Source organism: Neopsephotus bourkii, unplaced genomic scaffold (assembly GCF_033783945.1).
Source record: "Neopsephotus bourkii isolate Nb327-2 ecotype Australia unplaced genomic scaffold, CSIRO-AGI_Nbou_v1 NB_1792, whole genome shotgun sequence".
NCBI classification, from domain to species: domain Eukaryota; kingdom Metazoa; phylum Chordata; class Aves; order Psittaciformes; family Psittacidae; genus Neopsephotus; species Neopsephotus bourkii.
In genome coordinates this window covers 6,074,785-6,101,627 of record NW_026902266.1, presented here as the reverse complement: position 1 = coordinate 6,101,627, position 26,843 = coordinate 6,074,785, and the positions used below count along the sequence as shown (strand labels likewise).

The 26,843-nt window shown below is 50.1% G+C and overlaps 2 protein-coding genes across 4 annotated transcripts in view; both read right to left on the bottom strand.

The window, feature by feature from the left end:
• The window catches only part of LSP1 (lymphocyte specific protein 1), a 51,421-nt gene extending 41,599 nt beyond the window's left edge, over positions 1 to 9,822 (bottom strand). For 2 of the 3 annotated variants that reach the window (XM_061342469.1, XM_061342470.1), the window contains exon 1: positions 9,657 to 9,821. In XM_061342469.1, the coding sequence (XP_061198453.1) occupies positions 9,657 to 9,736 (80 nt within the window). In that variant the 5' untranslated portion in view covers positions 9,737 to 9,821. Of the gene's footprint in view, positions 1 to 9,656 lie in introns of all 3 variants that reach the window. The other variant, XM_061342471.1, reaches the window with a different exon arrangement.
• Positions 9,823 to 10,595: 773 nt separating this feature from the next.
• TNNI2 (troponin I2, fast skeletal type) lies at positions 10,596 to 13,588 on the bottom strand. Its single transcript, XM_061380420.1, has 6 exons — positions 13,580 to 13,588; positions 12,303 to 12,527; positions 11,907 to 12,035; positions 11,457 to 11,546; positions 11,146 to 11,322; positions 10,596 to 10,836 (listed from the first exon to the last, which is right to left on the bottom strand). Exons 1-6 carry the CDS (start codon positions 13,586 to 13,588, stop codon positions 10,738 to 10,740), a joined length of 729 nt encoding a protein of 242 aa, XP_061236404.1. The 3' UTR covers positions 10,596 to 10,737.
• Between the last annotated feature and the right edge of the window lie 13,255 nt (positions 13,589 to 26,843).

Below are 26,843 nucleotides of genomic sequence, written 5' to 3'. Positions count from 1 at the left end.
CACTGGAATAGGTTGCCCAGGGAGGTTGCTCCAACATACAACATACAGTCTGTTGTAGGTGCCATCAGCTGACAACATGGTCCATGCCTGCATGCCAATGGTGGAAACCCACCCATAGAAGATGTTCTCACAGGAACAGCCTAACCCCTTCAGCAAGGACTGTGCAGCCCTGGCTCAGCCACAGACCTGCACGTCCACCAGCAGCCCCCCAGGACGATGGAGTAGATGGGGTCTGTTTAGCCTTCTAAGTGATGCCTCGTTCCCTCTGCCATCCCAAACCTCTGTCCCTCTCCTGACACCCCCAACGTCTCCAACATGCACATGCAACCCCCACTTTGAAACCAGCCTGGCAGACATCAGCACTTGCCTAGCCCACTAGGAGCCTCAGTCCAGTGAAAGGGGCACACCAGTTGGTATGTCAGCTGTGTAGATGGTGAGGTTTACATGGTAGCCTGAAGGATCGAGTTGTTCATCTCACCTTCAGCCCTAATAACCAGTTAGCTCAGCCCAGCTTTTACTCGCTTTTGGGCAGCTAAATACAGAAACCAAAACAGGCAGCCAGAGATAATCCCAAGGAAACAGGGCATCTAGCAGCCAAAAGCAGCACATCATCTCCTTCACACCAGAACAGCTAGTTACAAGCTCCAGAAAGGTGCTGTCAATAGGGCAGGGCATCTCAACTGTGCAATTAGCTCAGGGTGCAGGGGAAGGAGTCCGATCCCAATGATACTCCCAACAAGCCTTCCCCTTCCCTGGCCATGAGTCAGGAGGGAACATTCCGAAGCCAACGTGTGATCCCATGGGTGTCGAGGGAGGGGGTGCTGTAGGCGGGAGCTGTCTTGGCTCAGAGCTGTTTCCTGGCCTACACTCTCAGAGGAGCACCATGAAGAACATGCATAATTGTGGGCTGCATCCAAAGAGTCAACAAACACCATGTCATACTAAGTCTGAAGTACTTGGCTTGGGATCAATGATTACTTTCTTCCTATGACATCCAAAGAGCCAGAAATGAGAAGGAGAGGAAGCCAGGTCAAGAAGGAGCATCCCCTCTTCATCTACCTCACCACTACCCCTCACCTTCACACAGAATGCAGGGACCCTCCCTGTGAGACACTGCATGGGTACATGCATAAACCTAAAATCCCCAAAGTTTGGTTGACCTTCCAGTGAGAGGGGAAGAGGCAAGCTTTCCCTGCCTTATAAGAGAAGTTGCTACAGGGGTAATACAAACAAGGGCAAAGGGTGGGGGGGCTGAGGGAGAAGGAAACAGAAGGAATATCTGAAAGCTGTATTTAAGAAAGGGAGAGGAGGGAAGCAAAGGGAGGTGGTGTAAGCATTAACTGGGCGGCCCTGCATGGTTAAAGTTGATCAGAGTCCCTGTTACACTAGGTGCTGTGCAAACAGGGAGAGATACCACCTGAGCCACTGCAGTGAGCTACCATCCGGTTTTATAGACCAGGGCCAAGGCCAAGTGACTCAGCCAAGCCCTGGAGGGGTGCAGCTGGTCCAGCACATGGAGCCAGCATGGTTACTGCAGCCTACACCATACCTATATATTAGGTTAAACAAACAAAGCCATTGGGAAAGAGACAGGAAGACAAAACAATGGCTGCAGATAAGAGGTTCCCAGCCCACACAGGAGGGTTATTACAGGACAAGAGGAGAACTATTGGCCCCAAGTACCGGCTCCATCTCTCTGGGATGCCTCTCCACGGCTGCAGGGCCGAGAAGCAGGACAAAGGACTTCAGCCAGGATGAATAAACCATAGGCAACTGCTGCCAAGGGGTTGTCCCCCCACCAGCAGACACTGTAAGAAATGTCCAAACCAGACCTTCTTACAGCATCATATCACCTTGTCACTGGTTTTTGTTCACCAAGGTTTGGAAAGCTGCTGAATGAATCTGAACTTTGAATGTCCATTTAAAATAAATGGAGTAGCCTTTGCTTTGGGTGGGTGGATTAGATGGACACTGGGCAGCTGGAGACACCTTCAGATTTCTCTCATGTTTTTCATAAGAGGGGCACAACCTGTAACAGAGGCACCACCTTCTTTCAGCAAGTAAGTGGCACGTGAGATGTGTTTAAACATCACCCAAAGCCAAGTGAAACATTTTCTTGATAGGCCTGCAGGATAGTGCCGCTGTGCGAGTGCAGCTCTGCCCAAGCCATGCTGCTCAGCTGACCAGCACAGCTTTCAAAAAGTGAAATACAGCTTCTGCCCAATATAAACTTACTAGTATATCTGCAGCCGGCTCGAGGCTCTGATGTAGCACTGCGTTGTGCAACACAAGCAATTTTAGCAACCATTAATCCCTGCCGCACACTGCCAGGCTGGTTACTCCAGCTGGGGTCAGGGTAGACTGATAAGAAGGATCCCCAGCATCGTCTGACAGTTCCTGCTCTCAGGCTATACCCTCACTTCAAGATGCACCTTGTCTGGGGAAAGGTGTTGAACATCAGCTTGCCAATAACACCCATGCCCCCCTCACCAAACTGGGCAAAAGATGGGAGCTGTTATGAAAGGTCAGGCAAAAGTATCATCATGTGTCCGAAACACCTGAAGACCAACATATACCTCAATCGCGGAGGAAGATACCACTCTACTCTGCTCTCATGAGACCTCACTTGAGGTATTGTGTGCAGTTCTGGTGTCCTCAACATAAAAAGGACATGGAACTGTTGGAACAAGTCCAGAGGAGGGCCATGAGGATGATCAGGGGACTGGAGCACCTCCTGTATGAAGATTGGCTGAGAAAGTTGGTACTGTTCAGCCTGGAGAAGAGAAGGCTGCGTGGAGACCTCATAGCAGCCTTCCAGTGTCTGAAGGGGGGCTATAAGGGTGCTCAGGATGGACTCTTCATCAGTGACTGTAGTGATAGGACAAGGGGTAATGGGTTAAAACTTAAACAGAGGAAGTTTAGATTGGATATAAGGAGGAAATTCTTTCCTGTTAGGGTGGTGAGGCACTGGAATAGGTTGCCCAAGGAGGTTGTGAATGCTCCATCCTTGGCAGTGTTCAAGGCCAGGTTGGAGGAGGCCTTGGGTGATATGATTTAGTGTGAGGTGTCGCTGCCCATGGCAGAGGGGTTGGAACTTGATGATCTTAAGGTCCTTTCCAACCCTAATTATTCTATGATTCTATAATCAATGCTCCAACATAAAGTTAAGACAAGCCTTTCTGCAAAAGGTGCAGCTAAGGCTGTATGCAGAAAGATGGCAACTGAGTGAAGAAGCAGCAGAAGAGACGAATGCCACCTGAAGGAAAGAAAAGCCCCACCATAGCAAGAGTGTACAGCCTGTATAACACATTAGTCTGTCCTTCAAGACAGTTCAGCCCAGACACACTGCTGTCAGCGCCTGTTACGTGACGCTGGGTGACAATGGCAAGGAGACACTTATTTTAAGAGGAAATAGTTACTGACATCAATTTTATTGAGGGAGAACTTTGCCCTCCTCCCAGAAGGCTGTCAGTCATGATTGTTTGGGGTCTGTCAATGGTTCAGAGTTTGTTGATGCTAATGGTTCTGGAGCAAGCTTTCACTGGAAATTGCTTTTGCAGCAGAAAAACACATGCATGCACAAGCACAGAAGAAGAGATCGTATTTTCCAAAGTGTCTGGCAAGAGCTTGATAAAAGGCATTGCACATACTGTCTATTTAGCTGCAGCAAGCAAGATACCTAACAGATACCTAGAGCTGGGAGAGAGGCTTCTTTGTAATGCAGAACTAATCCCTAGCAAAGGATCTATTTTCAAAATGAGCATGTAAGCGAAAGAACTGAACACCTCCAGCTGATGCAAACTGGCACAGCTTTATGGCAGACAGTGGGGTGGTGCTGATGTACACTAGCATTTGGGCCTACAGGTTTGTGCAATAGCAAGAGAAATCCAAGTAAACTGAGCTCCAAATAAACCAAGTCTTTCACATCTCAGACCAGTTGCTCTGAGGTGGCTCCAAGTTTTTAGACTATCGGGTGCAAGTCACCAATCAAGCTAATAATAGATGCCCACTGACTGCCATTTCCATTCATTAATAAATCCTGCTGGGTTTGCTCATCTGTCTTCCTCTTTACCCATGTATTCCTTGTGCAGTTATCAGACACACCAGGCTTGTATGAAGCACCACTGCTCCTTTGAGATAGGATGAACCCAAGGATCTCCTGCGTTTAACACACCCCGTATGACTCCAGATGGAGCTATCAGCTTCAGCTCTGCTGCCAGCCCCTGCAACCCATCCCAGGAGTGACTTGTTTAAACCAGCAAATAAGAGAAGACATTTCAACCTGCCTTGCTGCAAATCCTCCTGCAGAGGATGGGGTCTGCCAGGCTCCCTGCTCAGCCATTGCAAGAGCACTGGCAGAGCCCCCAGAAAGCTGCTGCAGACCTGCCCCTGAGAAAGACAACCGAGTGCCGAAACCTGGGATTAAGACACTCCAGCGGCTGCCTCACACATCTGCTGTGTGTTAGGAGGGATACACTGGCAAGGAAAACACACATAGGCTCCGAGTAGGGCTGGTTAACCCATTTGTGACTGAGCCTCCATGGAGCACCCAGACAAGCTGAGGACTGTTAGATATCTAGCCAAGCCTCAGGAGAGGTCAACTCCAATCTCAGCAATGGCCTGTGTTTCCTATGTGGTATTTGGAAACCAGGGAGTAATTCAGGTGCCAAGTGTCGCTGAGGATGCCTTGGGTTACCCAAGATATCATCCAAGGCCTGGCAGATGTCACATGGGTCCAGTAGGCAACCTCCTCTTCTGGGTACCCAATCAACAGTGGGCAAGTCCAATGGCTGGAGCATCTCTTCCCTTCCTAAACATCTCAACATCATCTGTCTGGTCTTGCAGTAGAGATAACCTGTTCTCTTTTCCCTGAGGCAATAGGCCATTGGGATAGCCACAGAGAACCCACCATGGTGACACCCTGACTTTGGCTGGGCACTGTAGGTGCTGCTCTAGTACCAATCATCCTGCAGTTATGTCATGGAGGACAGCTGCCTTCCCAGCACATGCAGCATCTCTGAGGGCACATTCTTGACCCATATACCAGACGACCATGATCCAGAACAGTCTGGGTAAAGAGGTCCCTGAGTGCCTGTCATACAAATACACACCCATGTCTTCTTTTCACTGACATAAATCCTCAAGGTTTCTCCTTATAAACAGCTTAAGGAGAACAGAATCACCCCATGAGAACCCATTCCCTCTGCTTTTGGCTTCAAAGGATGCCAAAGCATCTCCTTAGTGCGCCCAAAGACAGCCTGACAAGGAGCTTGGTGGACTCATATTAAGGGAACAGGAACTGCAACTATGGGACATCAAAGCTGCTGCACAAGCTGGGTGTTGGGCAAAGCAGAACCCTCCCTTGCCTGCACTGTCTTTCCCAGGCAGGTTCACACAGTCAGACTGTACTGGGAGGGCTGTACATGGAGGATGAAGTGAGAGCAGCAAATCCTGTGGCATTTCCTCTGAGCCAGAGGGTGACAGCAGGTTTGCACTGTCAGTCAGAGCCAGATTACAGCCACAGGAGCCCAGCAGCCACCAAACTCCCCTGGAGCCTGGGCAACAACTTTCTCCAGGCTAGGAATCCCACTCCCCCAAAGAGATAGCTGTTCCCAACCAAACTGCAGTGCCAACAATGCCTTGGAGCACCTCCCAGCCAGGCGGTCTGCTCAGATGCGAGTCAGTGTCCCCGACAAAGTCAGCACCCAGGCTGGATGAGTGCCCTGCTGGGAGAAAACCCAGCTCTGGGGAGAGCACAGAGGCAGCAAGGGGCCCACTCAGCTGCTGTGCAGACCGCGCAGCCAGGCACATGGGTCACAGGGGTGATGGATGCAAATGGGAGGGATGTAGGCAGAGCATCAGCCAGAGCTGGGTTAGCAGGGTCAGTGGGGGTCAGAGCAGAGGGGCCCAGGATCCCCAGGTCATGATGAGGTTAACCCCTTCACTGCCACAAAGCCGGCTGCGGTACCTTCTGCCCTTCCAGTTAACTGCTAGGAAAAAGGCTTTCACGTTTTGTGAAAAGCTTGAAACCCTCTGAAGCAGCATACCACACAAAACTCGTATGTCCAGGGAGGATGCCCAGACCAGGGGGTGGAAGAAAATCCCTCTTTTTTACCCACCTTCCCAAACCAGCCTTCCACACACCTCACACATGTCTAAGTTGAACTCAGCTGTGCCCACGGAGCAGCACTTGTCCTGTTCCAGCTGCAGCAAACTTGGGAAAGCCCATGCACTTTTAACCCATGTGTGGAGCATGGCTGCAAACAGACCCTGAGCTGTCCCAAGGCCAGGACCCCAGCCTGTCCCAAGGTGTCATCATATCCCCTGATACGATGAGCCTCCCTTGGGGACATTTCCACCCTGGGGGATGCTTGCCTGCTCTAAGCAAGCAGTAAAGCCTAGCCATGCCCCAAAACTCTGCCTGGACTTCTCCACTTTCCTCACTGCTGCAGATTTATTAATGCTGTTGGACAAGCCAGGGCAAGCAGAGCTTGCCCCATTGTGGGGTGCGACCAAGGGATGCCTGGGCTCCTGGAGACAGAGGGGTTGGGTGCCCCAGGGTGCAAGCAGGGCTGTGCCTCTGCTCCCCTTCCCGCAGGGCAGCAGGAGCCCCAGCACCACCTCAGACAGCAGAAGGGCTTTTTCACCCCACACCAGCAATGCTGGTCTGGCAAAACCTCCTAGCAGCCTGCAAGGATGGTCCCTGGGTCAGCCAACCCAGCCTTCCCCACAGCCAGGCCTCCAAAATCCAGGGGCAAGGGATTCCCACAAGCTTCAGAGCCAGGCTTCACCCCAAGGGTTTTAAAACAGCCAGCAGAGTCTTCTGTGGTTTAAAAAGAGTAAAATTCAAATAAATGCTGCTGGGCTGCTTTAATGCTTACATCTCCAAACCCAAAATAAGCTCAGAGGCAAAGCAAGGGCCTTGTTGTTGTTCTTCAAGGAGAAAGGGGCAGTGAAGGCACTTGATACCTCCCTATAATTAGAGACAGTTCTTCATCCCTAATGCCATTGCCAGAGCACCTACTTTGAATTTGGGAACACCAAAGCATTGCCCAGTTCCACTAAATTATCCATCTGGCCCATGTTCACTTCCCTACTATTTTTCCACTTTAATAAATAAGCCCAGCTGGGTCAAACAAACCAGTTACTCCTGAGCAGAGATCAGCCATCCCTCCCCCAAGGAATTTGGTGCACCAAGGTGTCCAAAGACTCTCCACGTATCAGTTTTCCTAAACAGCCTCCTTCCAACCACTGGTATACTTAGCAACAGCAGTCATCCTAGCAAGGACCCTCAAGATACCTCTAGGGATATGGAGAATTCAGGACAGCTGGGGATAGGCATGGCAAAGAAATGCCTGGGGCTTGCTGGTGCAGCAGAGCCTGTCCCCAGGCAGTGACCATACATGGGCTGCCAAGGTCTCCCTGTAGCTCACAGCATGGGAAGCCCCAGAAGGAAGGAGATGCGAGAATTTGGGAGAAGCCGATCTCTCCCCTCATACCCCACAGACAAGAGAAACCTGCCTCATGAGCCATGCTGCTGCCCAGGGACAGACAGCCTGCGGAGCACAGCCCAAGCTGTAGGGACGCACACAGCCATGGATGTGGAAACCAAGGTCAAGGACTGCCTCAAGCCTCCAGAGAGTTATGGAGAGTGCTCATAGTACAAGACCCACAGTACATAGTGGGATCCCAACCTCCCATCACCAAGGCAGGACAACCCAAGCAGTCTGCCCCAGCTTCTTGCTGCTTTTGGGAAGGATCTGCATCAGGCCCACACCACAGTGCTTCCCTATAGAGCAATTACAGTTCATGGAAGAGAGTATAACACCAGTTTGGTTTAAGTGGTGTTACAATTGGCATCAGCAAGACTTTGACAGCATGTTCCCATTTGTACAGGAAAGTAAGAGTACAGTATGCCCAAATTAGGATTTCTAAGACATGCAAGCTTCTCTATATATACACTGGGCACAGTTAAGTAGACAATCTTCATTATTTAAGCACACTCAGCACTTTTTTCTCCCCGTATCTCCTAACTGTGCATTTACACCAGGGAGCATTGGGATTCACTTTCCTGGAAGTTCAGTCGCAAGACTCAGTGCTCATACCTCCAGCACACCTTAGGCTGCCTTAGGAGCACTGTTCTCACTCCATCCACACACAGGTCAGCTTGACAAGAGCTTTAGCCTCAAGAAAAGGAGACCACAGAGCTGAGCTAGCCACAGGGTGAGAAAAGGTAGCCCAAACAGCAAGTAAACACTTCCTTCCTCCATTTTGGGAGCGAAAATCCCCAGAGCCTAGCAAGCCTTTTAGCAGCACAAGTAAAAGCAGGGGAAATTTAGAGCTGCACATGAGACTATCAGATGAACTGGGAGAGAAAGTAATTCCCCATATTTTAGAAACGGAAAGGAAGTTATTTTTGCTCGCTGCTTTTGCCATCAAGTTTTGTATTTCAATACAATTCTGAAATGCAACTAGGGAGGAAGGGCTATGCCACCTTGCCATCGGTATTCACAGACACACTCCTTAAACATGTCTCTAAAGGCTGTAAGAGTTGGAGTGCTACAGAAGAGAGCTCTCCAGACAGCCCCTTATTCAGCTGAAACTCCAGCAGGGAACAGAAGAGGGAACAAGCTGATACTGCCCCCACAGCAGCTCCGCTGCTGGCCCTGGCTGCATCAACTTACCTGTGCCTGCCACAGCAAGAGGGAAGTGGCAAGTCCCAATCACCTTGGGTCACCCCAGCATCTGCTCCTTGCTCCTGCAAGGTGAGCTGAGCCCGCGGTGGAGGCACAGCCAAGCTGGAGTGATGCTGGGAATCACATGGATCACCTTGCACTCCCCCAGCAGCCAAGGATCCCCCTTTGTATCAGCAGAGAGTCATGCACAGAGCCTTCCAGCACCTTTTGAAGCTTCCAGTCAATCCTTCAGCTAAGGCTAATTGCTGTCAAGTGTCAGCCAAAACACTTAACTGCAACCATTAGTGACAGGAGATGACACACCTTTCTCCTCTCATCCTCACTCAAGGGTTTGTTTTTTTTTTCCCCCCATCAATATTAACTGAGCTGGCTTTCTGAAGCCTTGGGGAGAAATGCTAATGCAAGCTTTGAAGCTGGAGGTGAAAAATCAGGCAACCCCGCAAGCTCCCTGGATGCTCAGCCTGAATCCAGTCTAAATCTGAGTACAACAAAGCCGAGTGAAGGCACAGGGAGATGTGTAACCTCATGGCAACTAGCCTGCAACATTGCCACATTAATTTGGTTGTAACTATAGGGGGTACAGCAAGAAACCAGTTGCTGCAAGGAGAGGAGGCAGCTGATGGTCACTCGCTGGCCTTAAAGATGGCGCTGATTTAGCTGCAGAGCAGGTCCAGATTGCCAGGCTCCTTGCTGAGCTTGCCGGCTGCTGGAGCTGTGGTCCCAACTTGATCAACCCCTCCCAAGGTCTTTGAAGTTCAAAGGAGATGATACCTTTAGGAAGTCTAAGTCTCTCCCTAGCTGGAGGAACTGGTCAAAAGCCAGCCATAGCAACTGATCCATTTCAGCCTCATGGGTCATTACCAGTTTGGCTGTGCATCCTCCTTTCCCACCACCACCCTCCCAGTTTCCCGTGACTGGAAGGCAGCCGTGGCATTGGGGTCCCAGGTCCCCAGGCCTCACCTCTCGCTGTCTCCAGGGTTTTCATCTACCACTTGGTTCACACCTTCTGCACCCTTCTGGCATCCCTCCAAGTCTGACATCTCCCTTGTCCAGCAAAGTGGTCCTGCAGACAGCTCCGTTGTGAGGGTGCTGCTGCTGTTTCACTTTTCCTGTGCTAAGCAGAAGTGAGCTGTGCCGGAAACTTCATAGGCTGAGGGCTTTGGGGGGATGGGAGAAGGAAGTCAAATCTGGGGGGTTTTTTGTTTGTTTTTGTAAAACCAGTGGGACTATTTTAAGGTTTTGCCACTGCCGGCAGTTCAAAATTGGGAAGTACTGGGCTAACTCAAAGGCAAAGCAAGGGGCACAGACATCCCCACCATAGCAGGGAGAAGAGTGATCTGCCACTCTCCAGTTGCCTACAGAGCTTTGGGGACAGCCAGCATCTCTAAACTGGGGCACCCTACACTGCACCGGTACTGGGGCACTGCTGAAGGAGCTGATGAGGTTGCCCTGATTCTGCACCTCTCAAAGCCCACTGAAGCCAAAGGTCCCACTTCTGCCCTGCAGCCGTCACGCCTCAGGATCCTACCCAGCTCTTCTCCTTCCCCATGGCTTCCTGCTGTTGCCACTGTGGGAGGAGGCTCTGCAACACCTCCTGGAGCTTGGACTCATGTCTTTGTCTCTTTGCCTCTAGTGAAAGACATGACCAGAAGCTGATGGTACAGCATGGAGGGAGGATGCCAGCAGAGCATGGTGGCATGGCCTCACCCTTTCCTCTCCACAATGAGGGGATAAGCATCCCAGCTTTGGAGGGAGACCAACAGTAGAGAGAACCTTCATCCCCACAGCACAGCCCCTCCAATGCCTCCCTGTCTTCACCAGGAGCCCCACAATGGCAGAAGACCTACTGGCACCATGGCGCACATTGGAATCTGGCTCCCCAGACAGGCAACACCCACCTCTCCCACCAAAGCTTTATTTACACCACTGCTGCCAGGATGCAGCTCTTCCAAAATCAGAGAGAAATGGCACCTAGCAGGTGCCCCTGAACCTAGGGGGGCAGCGGGGACAGGAGGGAGGAGAGGACGGGTGATGCAGGTGCTTAGGACTCGCCAGCCTCAAACATCTTCTTCCTGCCCTCCATGCCAGACTTCTCCTCAATGTTCTTCCTCCAGTCACCGACATCACGGAGGTCCTTCTCCTGGGGAAGGGATGGGCATGTTGGTGTGCAGTGTCTTCCAGGGTGAGAACCCCCCCAGGCAGGGCCCTTCACCTCTCCACCCATGGAAAACCCTGTGCCAGCTAGAGGAACCCAATTCCACCCATACTATACGTCTTTTCAGGCTGCACCCTCCTTTTTCAACATGATGGGTGCCAGAGGAAGAAATGCCAAGCAGGAAGAACTTTACAGAAAGGCTCATGCTCAACCTTATCTATTACACAGTGAGGCATGAGCCCCCCAAAATGGGGGACAAATCCTATATGGGCCCAGAGGAGAGGGAAAGAGTACCTTCTCAGTGTCTTCCTTCTTGACTTGCTTCAGGTTGGCTCGGAGATCCATGCAGACCTTGTGCTTGGAGCCCAGCAGGGCCCGCAGCATCGCATCAGCAGACATGCGCACCCTACGCAGGGGCGGCCTCTTGAACTTGCCCTTCAGGTCAAAGAGCTTCAGGCTCAAGTCTTCCAGCTACAGGTGGATGAAATGAGAAGGGAAAGAGAGAGAGCAGGGCATGGGTTTCATAACACAGACCCAAGTGGCACAGGGAGGCACGAAGGATGGACTGGAGACTCCCCTGAAGGATGGCTCTGGAGAAAACTCACCTCCTTGTTAGTCTTCTGTAGCTTCACCTCTATGTCGTACCTCTCCTCATCCACTGACTCTATCTTGGCATGAAGCTTTCTGCACAGATCCTGCAAAGAAAAGCAGAGGTGGATGTTGACTTCAAGGACTTACCTGTGATTCCTCTCTCCTGACCACTGGCTCTGAAAGACCCCAGTCCAGTAGACCAGATGGGGTCAACACCGGTTGGGTAGATTGCAGGCCAGCTCCTGGTCTCTATGCTGCTGGCTTCACACAAATGCTGCCTCAACACACTGTTAGAAATGCAACTTTCTTGCCAGCCAAACCCTCTTTCTTATCCAGCCAGCTCCAGGGCACCCACAGGTAAGAACAGGGTCAGGATGGGAAGGCCAATCTATATTCATCAGGCTGAGTGATGAAGCAAGATCTTTTCTGCTCCGGCACAATGAAAGGGTTACAGAAGTCTTTACCTGAAGTTCCTGCATGGATCCTGGGAGAGACAGAGGAGGGCAATGCTCTGCCAGGTAGTTTTGCTTTTCCACTTCTTTAGCAGCTGCTTCTTTTTCTATTTCAGTGACAGCAAGTTGGAGCATAGCACTCTGGAAGACATCAGGAAGATGGTCAGCATAGGGTGGAGGCAAGGGAGGGAGAACCCTGATGAAGAGGCAGCTTGGGGAGCTCCCCATCAATACCAGCATCTCTAAGCAAGGGATACTGATTGGAACCCAGTAAGGACTGGGATGGGGGGCTTTCACACTGTGCATTATTGCCTTTTTCAGGAGGAAGAGTGCCAAGAGCTGTCAGGCTCAGGATGGGAGATAGGCTGGTCAGGACACACCTCACCCAGCCCCAGCAGTGCCACGTACCTTCAGGTGCTGCCGACGGGCAGTGGCTGCCCTCCTTTTTTTCTGCAAGTGGAAGGAACAAGACAAAAGCAGGTTACGAGGTGCCTTTTCTGTTCCCCTTCCCCATGCAACCCCACAGTCCCCCAAGGACCTGCAGCCCTGCCAGTGAGCTGGCTCTAGCCAGCATATATAGCTTGACACACAGTTGGTCCCCAAACCAGTGGCACTCAAAGAAGAGGCTTCCTGCTACACTCTGAAATCGCACAGCCTGGCATTTGATATGGGGGAGTTGAAAGCAGCATTTGAGTGTGAGACTGTGTTGTATGGAGGACAAAGTGGATAAGGATCTGCAGAGCAAAGTGTAACAAGATCTGACATGGTTTGCATATGCAAATGGTACCAATGCCCTCCTGACAGGGCTGGAGGGCTCTGCAGAGAAAAGGCATCCAGCTCAGAGATGCAATGCACCATGAATTGGTTTTGATCACATAAATCCAGGTATGGGACATGACACAGCAGATCCCTTGAGCACTGTTAGCTCAAGCTTATCCTCCATCTGAAAACTGGTGCCTTAGCACAGAGTGCCCTCCCAGCCTTCTCTGGGGGCACTGGATTTGATAGGGAATAAAAGCACCTGTTGGACATCAGCACCATACTGTGGAGTTTCTCTGTGTCCCTGAAATCCTCTTTTCTCTCAGTGTGGACAAGCTTGAGCTTGTGGTATTTTGGACACATGGGTAGATGCCAAGCAGAGACAAAGGATGGAGCTACTTGCTAAGAGGTGATACAGAGTGACAAAGCCATGCACAGCCCTTCCACATCAGCCGCCCCCAGGCTTTGAGCCCAACACCACTCCAGCTTTGCCAGAAGCCAAGAGAGAACTAGCTACGAATGCAAACTCTGCTCTGTTCATGCTTCCAGGTCTCCCTGGACTGCCCTGGTGAAACGATTTGGCAGTGCTTGGTGGGCAGAGAATGAGAGGCTAGGTGTGGGGAAGGATGAGAAGATACTACTAGGCCAAGGGCTGGGTGGTGGATTGATGATGGAGAGTCAGCTCTATACCACCGCCTTCCCAGCACCATCTCGTGGCTGCCTGGGGAAGCAGGAAAGGAGGGAAAAAGCATCTTAACTCCAAGCCAGGAGGCAGAAATGACGTTTAAAAGGGATTTTTCTTCTCCTCCCCATCTTTACCAGCAGCAGTCAGCAAGCAGCAAGCCTTGCCATGAACTGTTCTTACACACACACAGCCAGCAGGTGTTTGTCCTAAGGAGGAATGGTGAAGCCAATCCTGGCTTCACCATGAGCATCGCTAAAGGAAAAACCCCAGCAAGACACACTTACCTCTTCACTGTTCAGGAAGAGCAGATGGACAACGAAGGGAAGGAAGAGAAAGAGAAAAGGGGGGAAGAGAAAGGGGAAAGTTAGCATCCTAATTGGAAACAAGCAGAGGAATAGTAACAAGCATAAAAAGTTGGCAGTTAAACAAAAGTTCTCTAAATGCCAACAACATATCAGAGACAGAAAAATGGGAACTTACTCAGACATCTTGCTTTAAATGGTTGTGAGCCTGCAGTGAAAACCAAGAAAAAAGGTTCAGTTATTCTTGCTGGTGGGGACTTTCTTGGGTTTAAAAACAAAGCAAGATTCTTCTAAAAAAAAAAAAAAAACACCAGAAAAAGAGGAACAGGTTTGCTCTTATTTCCCAACTTCTCCTAATTCTCATCATATAGGGAACTAGACTGCTGTTTGTGGATGAGAGCCAAACACGCGCTTACTCACAGCCACACAAACCTCAGCATCGGGATTTCTGAACCAGACCAAATAGTGCTGGGCCAGAAGAGAGAGATTTACGATACTAATCCCTGCAGGTACGTCTCTTGTTTGACCCCCAGCAAACCATTTTATGAAATGAAGTAAGAGAAGGAAAAGGCAATTTTCAGTTTAGTGCTTCACTTTTCCATGCAGCCTTTCTCCCTCATGAATAAGAAATACCCCAAAGCCTGTGGAGGGGTGGCAGGGGCCCCAGATGACGAGGAAAGACTTCAGAGGATGCTGCTGCCAGTATAGGCACCCATTGCATGGGGCAGGGGAACCAGTTGCGACAACCTCGGCACAGATGACATAGAAAGGGGTTGTTGTTGAGTTGGTAAAGGCACAGCAAGTTTCCCCAGACAACTCCTTGCGTTTACTTTACGTGGAAATTTTACAGGTACAATGCAGCATATTAGGGAAGAGATGGGAAAACACCTTTGTTTTGCTGTTAATCATTTCCCTGTAAACAGAATTTTACTTTTCTAGCAGAGCAGTATCTCCTGCTTATGTCTCCTAATGGAAGGATGCAGAAGCGCTGCTGAGCCCAGAATAAGATAAGTCCTTTGCAGAGCAAAAGAGCCCCCATAACACATCCATCTGCAGACGTGGGAGGCTCAGTCGGGAGGTGAAGTGTTAACGGGGGCTCATGCCCCGGGGGGAGGCACAGCTTAGAGGGCCAAGGAAACTTTATCCTGGAAAATGTGCAGGCCCATCACATTACTTCAGGGAGGAGGGGGGAAAGTGCTTCTAAAAATGGCCAGGGAGCTGCAGAAGGAGCTGCAGCTGTCTCCTCGGACAGCAGCATGTCCCCAGTGCCAGCCCCGTGACTCAGGGAGGTCGGGGCGATGCAAAGCAAAAGCCACCGCAGGTGCCAGGCTGCAGCTGAGGGACAGGGCGGCCGAGGAATTCCAGCTATTTTTACTGACACCCCTGCCCCATGAGCGCACGCACCCGCCCCAGTGGCAGCAATGCCGAGGAAACGAGGGAACAACACCAGGCTGCGGCTCGCTGCCTGCAACGTGGGCTTTAAATCACCTGTTCTGGGGAGAGGACACCGTAAATCTGGATGTCAGCCCTGTCCGAGAGGGGTTTTGGGGAGGAAAACACAGCAAGGACCGGGTTGGGAAATGGAGGAAGGAATGTAAGTAGGGAAGATCGTCAAGGTACCGCGGACAAGGATCCCGCATCCCATGTCCCACAGAAGGTCAGCATTAGGGAGCCTGCGGCTCCGTTTGCCCTCACCACTCAAGCTGGAGAGCAGAACCAACCAAAGGAAGAGAAGGCATGAAACCAAAGAGAAAGGTCACTGGAAAAGCCGAAGACTTTCCAATGCACAGATCTTCTCTAACAGGCAAAGGGTGAGAATGCTTTATTAGCACCCATGTTTCTCCCAGCAGGTCATCCTCACCTGGTATTTATCTCCCTAGAACTCAGGTGAGTGAATTTACTCCCCCACTACCCCCTAAGAGCAAGCTGGGTCATTAAGAGACATGCAAAACGGCTCACCCGTCTGGAGGAGAAAATCAGGGATTCCCACTGGCTGGACAGGACAGACTGGCGGGCTGCAGGCAGCTGCCTGAGTAAGGAGGTATAAAAGGGCTTCTCGGGTGGCTCAGCAGAAAATCCACCTTCTCTTTAAGGGCATGGAGACCTTCTCAGACCAATGATGTGCAAGAGTCCCCTGTGCACCTCCCTTGGCTGGGGCAGGCCAGGCAGGCAGCCCCAGACGAGAGGGCAGCCACCAGGATGGAGGGGTGGGAAAGGGGAGGACATCTTCTACCCGTGGGGTGGGCAAGTGGAGCCATCCCAGGGGAGCCAGAGAGGTGCTTTCCCTTCCAAGTGCAGAGGAGGGAGCCTTCCTCTCCCTCTTCCTCCCACCAACCAGCCACACCAGACACGGCTTCAAGGTTGTGAGGAGCCTGGGCTCCCTGCACACAGCCATCCAACTGCAAGGCCTCTAGTAAAATTTCCCCTTGGATACAGAGAGTGACTTATCCATGGACAGGGCACAGCTCTGTTCACCTCCAAGGGCTTGGGAGCAGCCTTTCAGGAATGAAGAGGGGAAAGAGCCTGCACCCCACAATCCATTGCCGATAGCATGTGCAAAACCAATCTCTGAGTGAGCCACCCATCACTAGCATGCTCTTGCAACCTCATTTACCACACAGGAAACCTCTGCAGCTCCTCCCCATGTGAAGCATTACAGCACAACAAAGGTTTTGTTTAAAAATAAACCACTGGAGCTGCTGCAGTCAGCCCCAAGGCTCCCTGCACTGCAGGGGCTGGTGAGAGGCAGCAAAGCAAGGGGAAGCAGCTCCACACTGCCAGCAAGAAAGATAATCAGCCCGTGGGATGACCCAGACCTGCATCTCCATGTGTCCAAAGGAGAGGTTGGTGGAAGGTAGCTGAAAATATTCACCAGCCCTAGTCACAGCACATGCACTGTGTGTGTGTAGGGGATCCCATGGAGACAGGAGCCCAAACAGCTCCTGCCCTCCTCCACAGCCCAGGTCCTCCCTCCGCTTTTAGCAGGGGCTTTTTAGGCTGATCAAGACGTATTCTTCAGGCACCTCTCAGACGTCATATAGACAACAGCAACTCCGATGCCGCTGGCTTCCTGTTTCACAACCTTTAGGATCATGCAAGTAATACTGCAGATGCCAGTGAAGGAAGAGCAAGTCCTTGAGACTGGGATGGAGTCTCACAGGGGTTTACCCCCATAGTAAGTGGAGGATGAAGAAGTCCCAAGTGTGGGCAAGGGTGGATCTACTCGGGCTTTCTTCCTCTGGAGTGTCAAGAGGTAGATGGTTTGGGTAGTGAACATCTTGGTGTCGATGTATGCTGGCCTGTAGATCTGAGCTAACCCCTTGAGCCCCCTTGCTACCCTCTCCACCATGAGATTCCTGGAAATGCACAGTGAAGGTGCAGTTCAACAGAGGTTTTGGCTGCTTTTGCCCTCATCATCATTTGTTCCTTGCAACAGCTCTTGGTCAACACCTTGTGAGAGAGCTGGGTTGGGAAGAGCTATAATGAGGATCATCCAGATTCAACCCTTTTCCCTACCCACCTCATGCACATCCATATCCCCCAGATGGTGAGCTCTACTGGAGACAGACCTAGAAAACACAGAGGTTAAAATCTAGCAGCTTCGGTCCTCAGAAGCATCCCTCACTGCAGCCACTGAGGAAGAGTCATTGGTAGTGGTATCACTGCACCCAGCACCCACCTTCTATGTGGACTTCAGCAAAAAACAGACAGTTTGGCAGGAGGAATGTCTGCTTATCACAGCTAAAGCCAGTTTCTCAGAAAATGAAAACCACAGACCAAAGCAAGTGCATTTGCAGGCCACAGTGGCTGCCCTCAACAGTCACCAGTCAAAATCACCTATGCAGGGACAGCTCAGCTGCTTAATTCTCTCAGTGCAAACTCCATTGGCCATGTTTGACTCTAAACTGACTCCTTATTCTTTCCAAAGTCTCTACAGCCATTTTCTTTAGCTCCCTACACAGCTACACACATTCTGGCCACTGCTAGCTCACCAGTCCTCCAGAGAGCAGCTCAGCTCTTGGCAGAGCAATCAGAACTGGGGGAGTTCTCCATTCACAAATTCCACACAGCCAAGGAGTTTCCTTCAGCCCCATGAAATGAAGACTTCCTGAACCTCCCAGAGTCCAAGCATGCAGCACAACAAGAGATTTGCTCCAAGTTCAGGGGTTTGGTTGTCACCCTGGGATAGAGAAGTGTTGGCTTGAAATAGTTGCATAAAGAAGTTCAAAGAAAGAGCAAAATTTTAGCTAACAGATGTGGTTTTGGATATGGAAGGAGTGGATGGTGACGTGTGATAATAGGATGAGCAGAAGGTTGAGCCTCCAAGTCTGCATAACATTTTCCATGGAGCTGATTTGCACAGAGTTTAAGTTGTAGAGCAGCTCTCACAGAAAAAAAGAGGCTCCAGACCTAGAATGTCATGAGGAAGAAACCCAGTGAGGACCATGAGGGACAGAAGCCCAAAACCATCCGAAAATTAAGAGCTTTGGTGAACGTTAAGAAAGACAGAGAAGTGGTGTAAGAGAGTTATGAATTAACAAGTTCTTTGCAGAAAACCTCAAGGAAGACATAAGGAAGCTCCAGGCAAGTCCTTCAGAGAGGTGTTTTGCTCTGTGAATATCAAGTATGACTAAGGGCATTGCACTGCTCACACCTTGTCCCCTTCCCTCATTCCCCTCCACTCGTGCTAGAAGAATGTCCACTATTCACAGAGAACTTCAGCTCTCCTGCAAGGCCAGACTGAGGGAAGACCTGTGTCCTGGGTTCAGCAGTAGCAGTCGTTTTTTCTCCTTCTTAGTAGCTGGTGCAGAGCTGTGGTTTTGACTTTTGGCCTGGAACAGCGCTGATAACACCGATGTTTTTAGTTGCTGCTCAGTAATGTTTACTCTGACCAAGGACTTTGTGAGCCTCATGCTCTGCCAGGGAGGAGGGGAAGCTGGGAGGAAGCAGAGACAGGACACCTGACCCAAACTAGCCAAAGAGGTATTCCATACCACTTCACATCATGCCCAGGATGTAATTGGGAGTTACCCAGCAGGGCACTCACTGCTCGGTCAGGCTCGGTCAGCAGGTAGTATCATATTCTCTTCCCTTGTTATTTCCCTTATCATTATTACCATTGGTGGCAGCAGCAGTGATTTGTGTTATACCTTAGTTACTGGACTGTTCTTATCTCAGCCCATGGGAGTTACACTCTTTTGATTCTCCTCCCCATCCCTCTGGGAGCGGGGAGTGGGGAGAGAAAAGGCAGGGTGGGGGTGGGGAGTGGACTGCGTGGCTAACTTGACGACAGGGTTTAAACCATGACAGTTCTTTTTGGAGCCCAACGTGGGGCATGAAGGGTTGAGATAACGACAGATCTGACCAGAGCGTGTCCAATCATATTTGTGATAAGCATTTGTTGTTTTGGATTATTAGTCACTCATCACAATGCTGATTACTGGCTCTCAAAGTTGTTTCTCTTGATCTCACAGTTTCAGCATATCAAACCTTACTTACAGCCGGTATTTGCTGTATTAGTGTTTTTCAAGTGTGGGACTTGGGCTAAGGTTCTTGTCCCATTGTACTTTATGGTAATGACTTGTAATACAATAGAATCATTGATCATGAAACTGATCTGGCTTATGTTCCCAGTGTGATCTCCACCTTTATACTTTGGGAGGTATATAATAAAAGTGCTTAGCAATTTCACATCTTTTTTCTCCTTCTCGGGTAGTCAACCTGTGAAGGAGACATTCTCTTACCCTCCCAGCACCACCCCCCCAACCCCACCCTCCCGCAGACCATTTACAACGTTGTGTGAGAGTTTTTACGTTTTTGAATGGCCTTTTAATGCTGTTGAGACCTATTTTCTGATTGTGATGGGGATCACCATGTTGGCACACATACAGAGCGTGTTTTGCCCATGACCATTTTGTCTGATTTCAAGAGTTAAGCAGAGTCAGGTTTGGGTCTTGTCTGGGGTTAGACGATGATATAGGAGGACCAAGACATTTTCCCCAAGGCTGGACAGTCATGAGTGGCAGCGTGTGTGGGATAGTATGGGCAAGTATCTAGGTCAGTGGGCCCCTCCAGTACTTTGGAATTTCACCACTGTACTAGTGCAAAATCCAGGAGAATGAGTAAAACACTTAAATGAGGTGTGTGGTCATTCTGGCCACACCAGAGATGGACAAATCACGGTAACGTGCTGGGGCTTGGCCTATGCTTACAGGGCCATGTTCAACACTATCCAGCACCTTCAAAAGGAAAAAAATGTCCCTGGATCTGAGGGCAAAGCAACTGACAATGCAGCTACTTCAACTCCAAGCACAATAGCTACACCACCCCCAGTGACAAGTACAGTCTCTACTCAGACTTTGGCTGCAACAGATAGCACAGCTACCCCAGTGACAAATACAGCAGCTACTCAAACTTAACTGCAACAGTCAGCACGGCTATCCCAGCTCCAAGCACAGCAGCTGCACCACCCCCAGCAACAAGTACAGTTGCTACTCAAAACACAGTGATAATCACTGCAGCTAAACCAGAGGACCAATTCGTACCAATATCGGTTGTCCCTGTACGCAAGAGGAAAAGCAAAAAAGAGATAAGAAGGGTGAATCAAGATGAAGAAACAATCTACTTACCACCCGGTCCAGCATTTGATCAGGAGTCATCATCACACAACAAAGCAGAGGTGACTTCTTGACCCCGGACCTCAACCAAGCTACAGAATATGTGAAAAGATTTTACCTGGCAACCAGGGGAGCACATCATCTCCTGGTTGCTCTGATGCTGGGACAATGGGGCCGATGGTCACGAACTAGAAGGTACAGAAGCCAGGCAGCTGGGAACTTGCTAGAGAAGGGGGAATTGACAAAGAAATTGCAAGAGAGAAGAAGTCCCTCAGTCTTTGGAGGTGGCTCTTGGCAGTTGTGAAAGAAAGGTTTCCATACAAGGACGATGTTATGAGTCATTTGGCCGAGTGGACTACTTCAGACAAAGGCATCCAGTCTGAGGGAATCGGCCATCGTAGAGATGATCTATCACATCAAGCCAAATAACAGGGAGCTACCCATAGATCCAGATGAAGTCAAATGTACATGACCTGTGTGGCGAAAACTTACATGGAACGCACCGTCATCATATGCCCATTCATTGGCAACAGTAACCTGGAATGACATAGTACCACTAACAGTGGATGAAATGATTCATAAACCCCAAGAGTTCAAAGACAATCTCACCCCTTCCATCATCTCAGCTGTGGAAAAACTGTCACAGGATCTCAAACAATTGAGAGACGATCTATCTGATTTATCCAGCTCCTCACGTGTACCAACACACGTCTCACCTATTAACAAAAGGCGTCCTATTTTTCAAGAGAGAAGATATAGAACGTATATGCCACAGGCCACCCTATGATTTTACCTGCAGGATCATGGAGAAGACATGAGGAAGTGGGATGGAAAACCTGCTTCAGTTTTGGAGGAACGGGTGAGTGAATTGAAGAGGAGAACAAGGGTCAAGGCTGATCATCCCATGAAAGCTGCAGCTTCAGTCTCTGGTGAACAGGTTCCCAGGTGGAGTGGAAGAGCTGATTTTACTCCAGCTCCTGTGATAACAAAGAATAATCCCTTTCTACAAGACTTAAGTGTCCAACGTTGTGATGAGTATTAGAGGGGCCCTGCCTCCAGCCAGGTGGAGGTAGGGGACAATCAGATTTACTGGACTGTGTGGATCAGATGGCCTGGCACATCAGTCCCACAGAAGTATAAGGCTCTAGCAGATACTGGTGCACAGTGTACCCTGATGCCATCAAGCTGTCAAGGGGTGGAACCCATCTATATTTCTGGAGTGACAGGTGGATCCTAAGAGTTGACTGTACTGGAGGCTGAAATCAGCCTGACTGGGAGGAAGTGGCAAAAGCACCCCATTGTGACTGATCTAGAGGCTCCATGCATCTTTGGCATAGATTACCTCAGGAGAGGGTACTTCAAAGACCCCAAATGGTACCAATAGGCTGTTGGTATTGGTGCTTTGGAGACAGAGGAAATTGAGCAGCTGTCCACCTTGCCTGGTCTCTCAGAGGATCCTTCTGTTGGGTTGCTGAAGGTCGAAGAACAACAAGTGCCAATCGTGACCACAACAGTGCACTGGTGGCAATATCGCACCAACCGAGACTCCCTGATTCCCATCCATAAGCTGATCCATAGACTGGAGAGCCAAGGAGTGATCAGTAGGACCTGCTCACCCTTTAATAGCCCCATATGGCCAGTGCGAAAGCCTAACAGAGAATGGAGACTAACAGTAGACTATCGTGGCCTGAATGAAGTCACACCACCCTTGAGTGCTGCCATACTGGACGTGCTAGAACTTCAGTATGAACTGGAGTCAAAGGCAGCCAAGTGGTATGCCACGACTGATATTGCCAATGCATTTTTCTCAATTCCTTTGGCAGCAGAGTGCAGGCCACAGTTCGCTTTTACCTGGAGGGGCATCCAGTACACTTGGAACCGACTGCCCCAGGGGTAGAAACACAACCCTACCATCTGCCAGGGACTGATCCAGACTGCACTGGAATAGGGGCAAGCTCCAGAACACCTGCAATACATTGATGACATTATTGTGTGGGGTGATACAGCAGAAGTCTTTAAGAAAGGGAGGAAAATAATCCAAATCCTGCTGTAAGCCGGTTTTGCCATAAAACAAAGTAAGGTCAAGGGACCTGCACAGGAGATTTGATTTTGGAGAATAAAATGGCAAGATGGACGTTGCCAGATCCCCACAGATGTGATCAACAAGATAACAGCAATGTCTCCACCAACTAATAAGAAAGAAACACAAGCTTTCTTGGGTGCTGTGGGGTTCTGGAGAATGCACATCCCAAATTACAGTTCGATTGTAAGTCCTCTCTATTATGTGACCTGGAAGAAGAATGATTTTAAATGGGGCCCTGAGCAACAACAAGCCTTTGAGCAAATAAAACGAGAGATAGTTCATGCAGTGGCCCTTGGACCAGTCCGGACTGGGCCAGATGTAAAAAAAGCACTCTACACTGCAGCTGGGGAGAATGACCCTACCTGGAGCCTCTGGCAGAAAGCTCCAGAGGAGACTGGAGGTCGACTCCTTGGCTTTTGGTACTCAGGGATACAAAGGATCTGAGCGCAGCTATACCCCAACTGAGAAAGAGATACCGGCAGCCTGTGAAGGGGTTTGAGCGCTTTGGAAGTGATCGGCACTGAAGCACAGCTCTTCCTGGCACCCCGGTTGCCCATGCTGGGCTGGATGTTCAAAGGCAGGGTCTCCTCTACTCATCATGCAACCGATGCTACATGGAGTAAGTGGGCTGCACTAATTACACAACGAGCTCGAATAGAAAATCGCAGTTGTCCAGGCATTCTAGAAGTCATCATGGACTGGCCAGAGGGCAAAGATTTTGGAATATCACCAGAGGAGGAGGTGGTGTGTGCTGAAGAGGCCCCACCATATAATCAGCTGTCAGAAAGTGAAAAGCAATATGCCTTGTTTACTGATGGGTCCTGCCGTATTGTGGGAAAGGATCGGAGACGGAAGGCAGCCGTACGGAGTCCTCGATGACAAGTTGCAGAAACTGCTGAAGGAGAAGGTGAATCCACTCAGTTTACTGAGCTGAAAGCCATCCAACTGGCCCTGGACTTTGCTGAACGAGAAGAGTGGCCAGTACTCTATACTGACTCATGGATGGTGGCAAATGCCCCGTGGGGGTGGTTGCAGCAATGGAAGCAGAGCAACTGGCAATGCAGAGGGAAACCTATGTGGGCTGCTGCACTGTGGCAAGATATCACTGCTCGGGTGCAGAACCTGGTGGTGAAGGTACACCATGTAGATCAAGAGTGGCCCCAGAGTCAGGCCACTGAGGAACACCAGAACAACCAACAAGTGGATAAAGCTGCTAAGATTGAAGTGGCTCAGATGGACTTGGATTGGCAACATAAGGGTGAATTATTTTTGGCCGGATGGGCCCATGGCACTTCAGGCCATCAAGGCAGAGATGGGCTCATGATCGAGGGGTGGATTTAACAATGGACACTATTGCTCAGGTTATTCATGAGTGTGAAACATGTGCTGCAATTAAGCAAGCCAAACAGTTAAAGCCTCTTTGGTATGGAGGACAATGGCTGAAGTATAAATATGGGGAGGCCTGGCAGACTGATTCTATCGCACTCCCACCAACCCGCCAAGGCAAGTGCCATGTGCTTACCATGGTGGAAGCAACCACCAGATGGCTGGAAACACACACTGTGCCCCATGCCACTGCCCGGAACGCTGTCCTGGGCCTTGAGAAATGGATTTTGTGGCGACACGGCACCCCAGAGAGAACTGAGTCAGACAATGGGACTCATTTCCGGAATAACCTTATAGACACTTGGGCAAAAGAGCATGGCATTGAGTGGGTATATCACATCCCCTACCATGCACCAGCCTCTGGGAAAATTGAAAGGTACAGTGGGCTGTTAAAAACTACACTAAGCAATGGGTGGTGGGACTTCTAAGCATTGGGATACACACTTACCAAAAGCCACCTGGCTGGTCAACACCAGACGGTCTGCCAACAGGGATGGCCCAGCCCAGTCAGAACTTCTACATTCTGTAGAGGGGGATAAAGTTCCTGTGATGCAGATAAAATGGTGGGGAAGACAGTCTGAGTTATTCCTGCTTCAGGTAAAGGCAAACCCACTTGTGGGATTGCTTTTGCTCAGGGACCCAGATATACTTGGTGGGTAATGCAGGAAGATGGGGAAGTCTGATGTGTACCTCAAGGGGATTTGATTTTAGAGGAAAACAGCCAATGAACTTAATTGTATGCTGTTGCCTGCTGTGTAATATCTTTATAGCCCATCAACTAGATGTCTTCAGGTCACCAGCAACTGGCCCTGACTTCCCTCCAACCATCATCCCAACAGAGAATGAACTTTGATAGAACCAGACAAGTTCTGCAGTAAAGGAACGATCAGCACCAGCAGGCAATGATCCAACACTGCACACAGCCTCTCCTGTCCCAAAACACTGTTACAAGAGATGGAACCTGACATCATGGACCGAACGGACTCAGCAGCATTATAAGGATTGGTCCATGCACTAACACTTTCTCTCTGTCTGTGTGTGTATGTGGATGTATATATGTAAGAGCAATGGTATATTGAAAACGTGGGATCTGAGCATGACGTGAATGGTATGGAATAAGGGGTGGATACTGTCCTGGATTCAGCAGTAGCAGCCATTTTTTCTCCTTCTTAGTAGCTGGTGCAGTGCTGTGGTTTTGACTTTCAGCCTGGGAACAGAGCTGATAACACCGATGTTTTTAGTTACTGCTCAAATGTTTAGTCTGACCAAGGACTTTGTGAGTCTCATGCTCTGCCAGGGAGGAGGGGAAGCCAGGAGGAAGCAGAGACAGGACACCTGACCCAAACTAGCCAAAGAGGTATTCCATACCACTGCACATCACGCCCGGGATGTAATTGGGAGTTACCCAGCAGGGCACTCACTGCTCGGCCAGACTCGGTCACCGGGTAGTATCATATTCTCTTCCCTCGTTATTTCCCTTATCATTATTACCATTGGTGGCAGCAGCAGTGGGTTCTCTTATACCTTAGTTACTGGACTGTTCTTATCTCAGCCCATGGGGTTACACTCTTGATTCTCCTCCCCATCCCTCCGGGAGCGGGGGGTGGGGAGAGAAAAGGTGGGGTGGGGGTGGGGAGTGGACTGAGTGGCTAACTTGACGACAGGGTTTAAACCTTGACAACTTCAGGCACATAGGAGGTTCTGCCCTATGCTTTTGATATAAACACTGGCCTTGAAGAGAAACAAGTGTGGGCTGCTGGAGGGGTTTGCAACTCATTGCAAACCAGAGCCAGGAGGAAGGGCAACATTTTAGACTGAAAACACAAAGGCGTGAAGAGCAGCTGCAGTGAGAGGGCAAGTAACAGAAAACCCCTCTGGATGAAGCCCCTTCTGACCATGGTAGCCACTGGGAGCTTCAGCCTCCAGTGATGGGGAGGCTGTGTTCATAGCCAGGGTTAGGATCTCTTGGTTCCTAGTTCATTCCTGGGCACAGACCTCACTCCTCGAAAGAGCTTTTCGCACTTCCACGCAGTACACTTGACACAGAAGGTGCCTCAGACCCTACCACAGCATGGCCTTGTCTCCATGGCTGCAGGCTGACCTGGCAGGCCATTTGAAAAGCCAGAACTTCTGCCCAATGTTGTTCTGTGCCCAGCAACTGATGCATCCAGGAGGTTATCCCTCTGGCATTCCCACCAAGCCTGCCCTGGACAGTATTACCACATTGACCTGACACCTAATCACAATCCTCCATGTGTCTGCACATCCTCAAAGCCTGTTAAAGACCAGGACATGACCCAGAACATGTCTGGAGAACAGGCTGAGACCTCTGAGTTCTCAAAAGAGTACTATTGCAACATGTCTCTGCTTTCAAATGATCCTTCAGGCTCTCAGTGCCAAAACAAAGCAGCAGTGAGAACATAGTGTCAATTAAAAACAAAACCAAAAAGCAGCCAAGAGCTCTAGAAAGAGAGTCATCAATCACAAATCTCTCCCACAGCCCACATCCCATTCCCCCCTCCACTCTCACTCATGCACCCCCCCTTGGAGATCCCAGCACCCAGGCGCAACCTCTCCCATCCACACTCTACCATTGGCACCCAGTAGGGTAGCTTTCCCAGCACCCCTCTTTCCCACTGGAGTTTCCCAAAGGTCAATTGCCTGAGAGCAGCCATCCCTCCCGCCCTGCATTGCGCAGGACCCTCAGCAAGGTTTCCCCCCCCCACCACAGTGCTTTACTGTAGGCAACGGCGGGATGTTGGATCCAGCATCCACCATCCTCTCACTTTTCCTCTGGGTTTTGAGCTGGAAGAGACCCTCAGGTACCTCTCACCCACAAAGGATAAAAGTGTTCTTTAAAAGAAAGAGGTGCAAACCTGCACATGACAAGTCCAGAAGCTGGAGCTTTTAAAAGAGAAACCCGTGCATGGCAAAGTACACGTTTTGCCCATAAAATGGCAAGATATTATGATGCTAGCTAACGAATATTTATAAAACAGGCACGCATGCTGCTGGTGAGAAGAGCTTAGATACTCTTCAGTTCTCAAAAACTGTGAGACTAGCCAAAAAATCTGTGGCTGGAGGACAGCCAGCCCATACCCAGGCTGAAAGATGACA

Bases quoted from the DNA above. Each gene is read 5' to 3' on its own strand.
- TNNI2 (XM_061380420.1), bottom strand. The intron at 11,323-11,456 runs GTGAGTTTTCTC...ATCCACCTGTAG, and splicing joins TACAGAAGACTAACAAGGAG to CTGGAAGACTTGAGCCTGAA. The intron at 10,837-11,145 runs GTACTCTTTCCC...TCCCTTCCCCAG, and splicing joins AGAAGGAAGACACTGAGAAG to GAGAAGGACCTCCGTGATGT.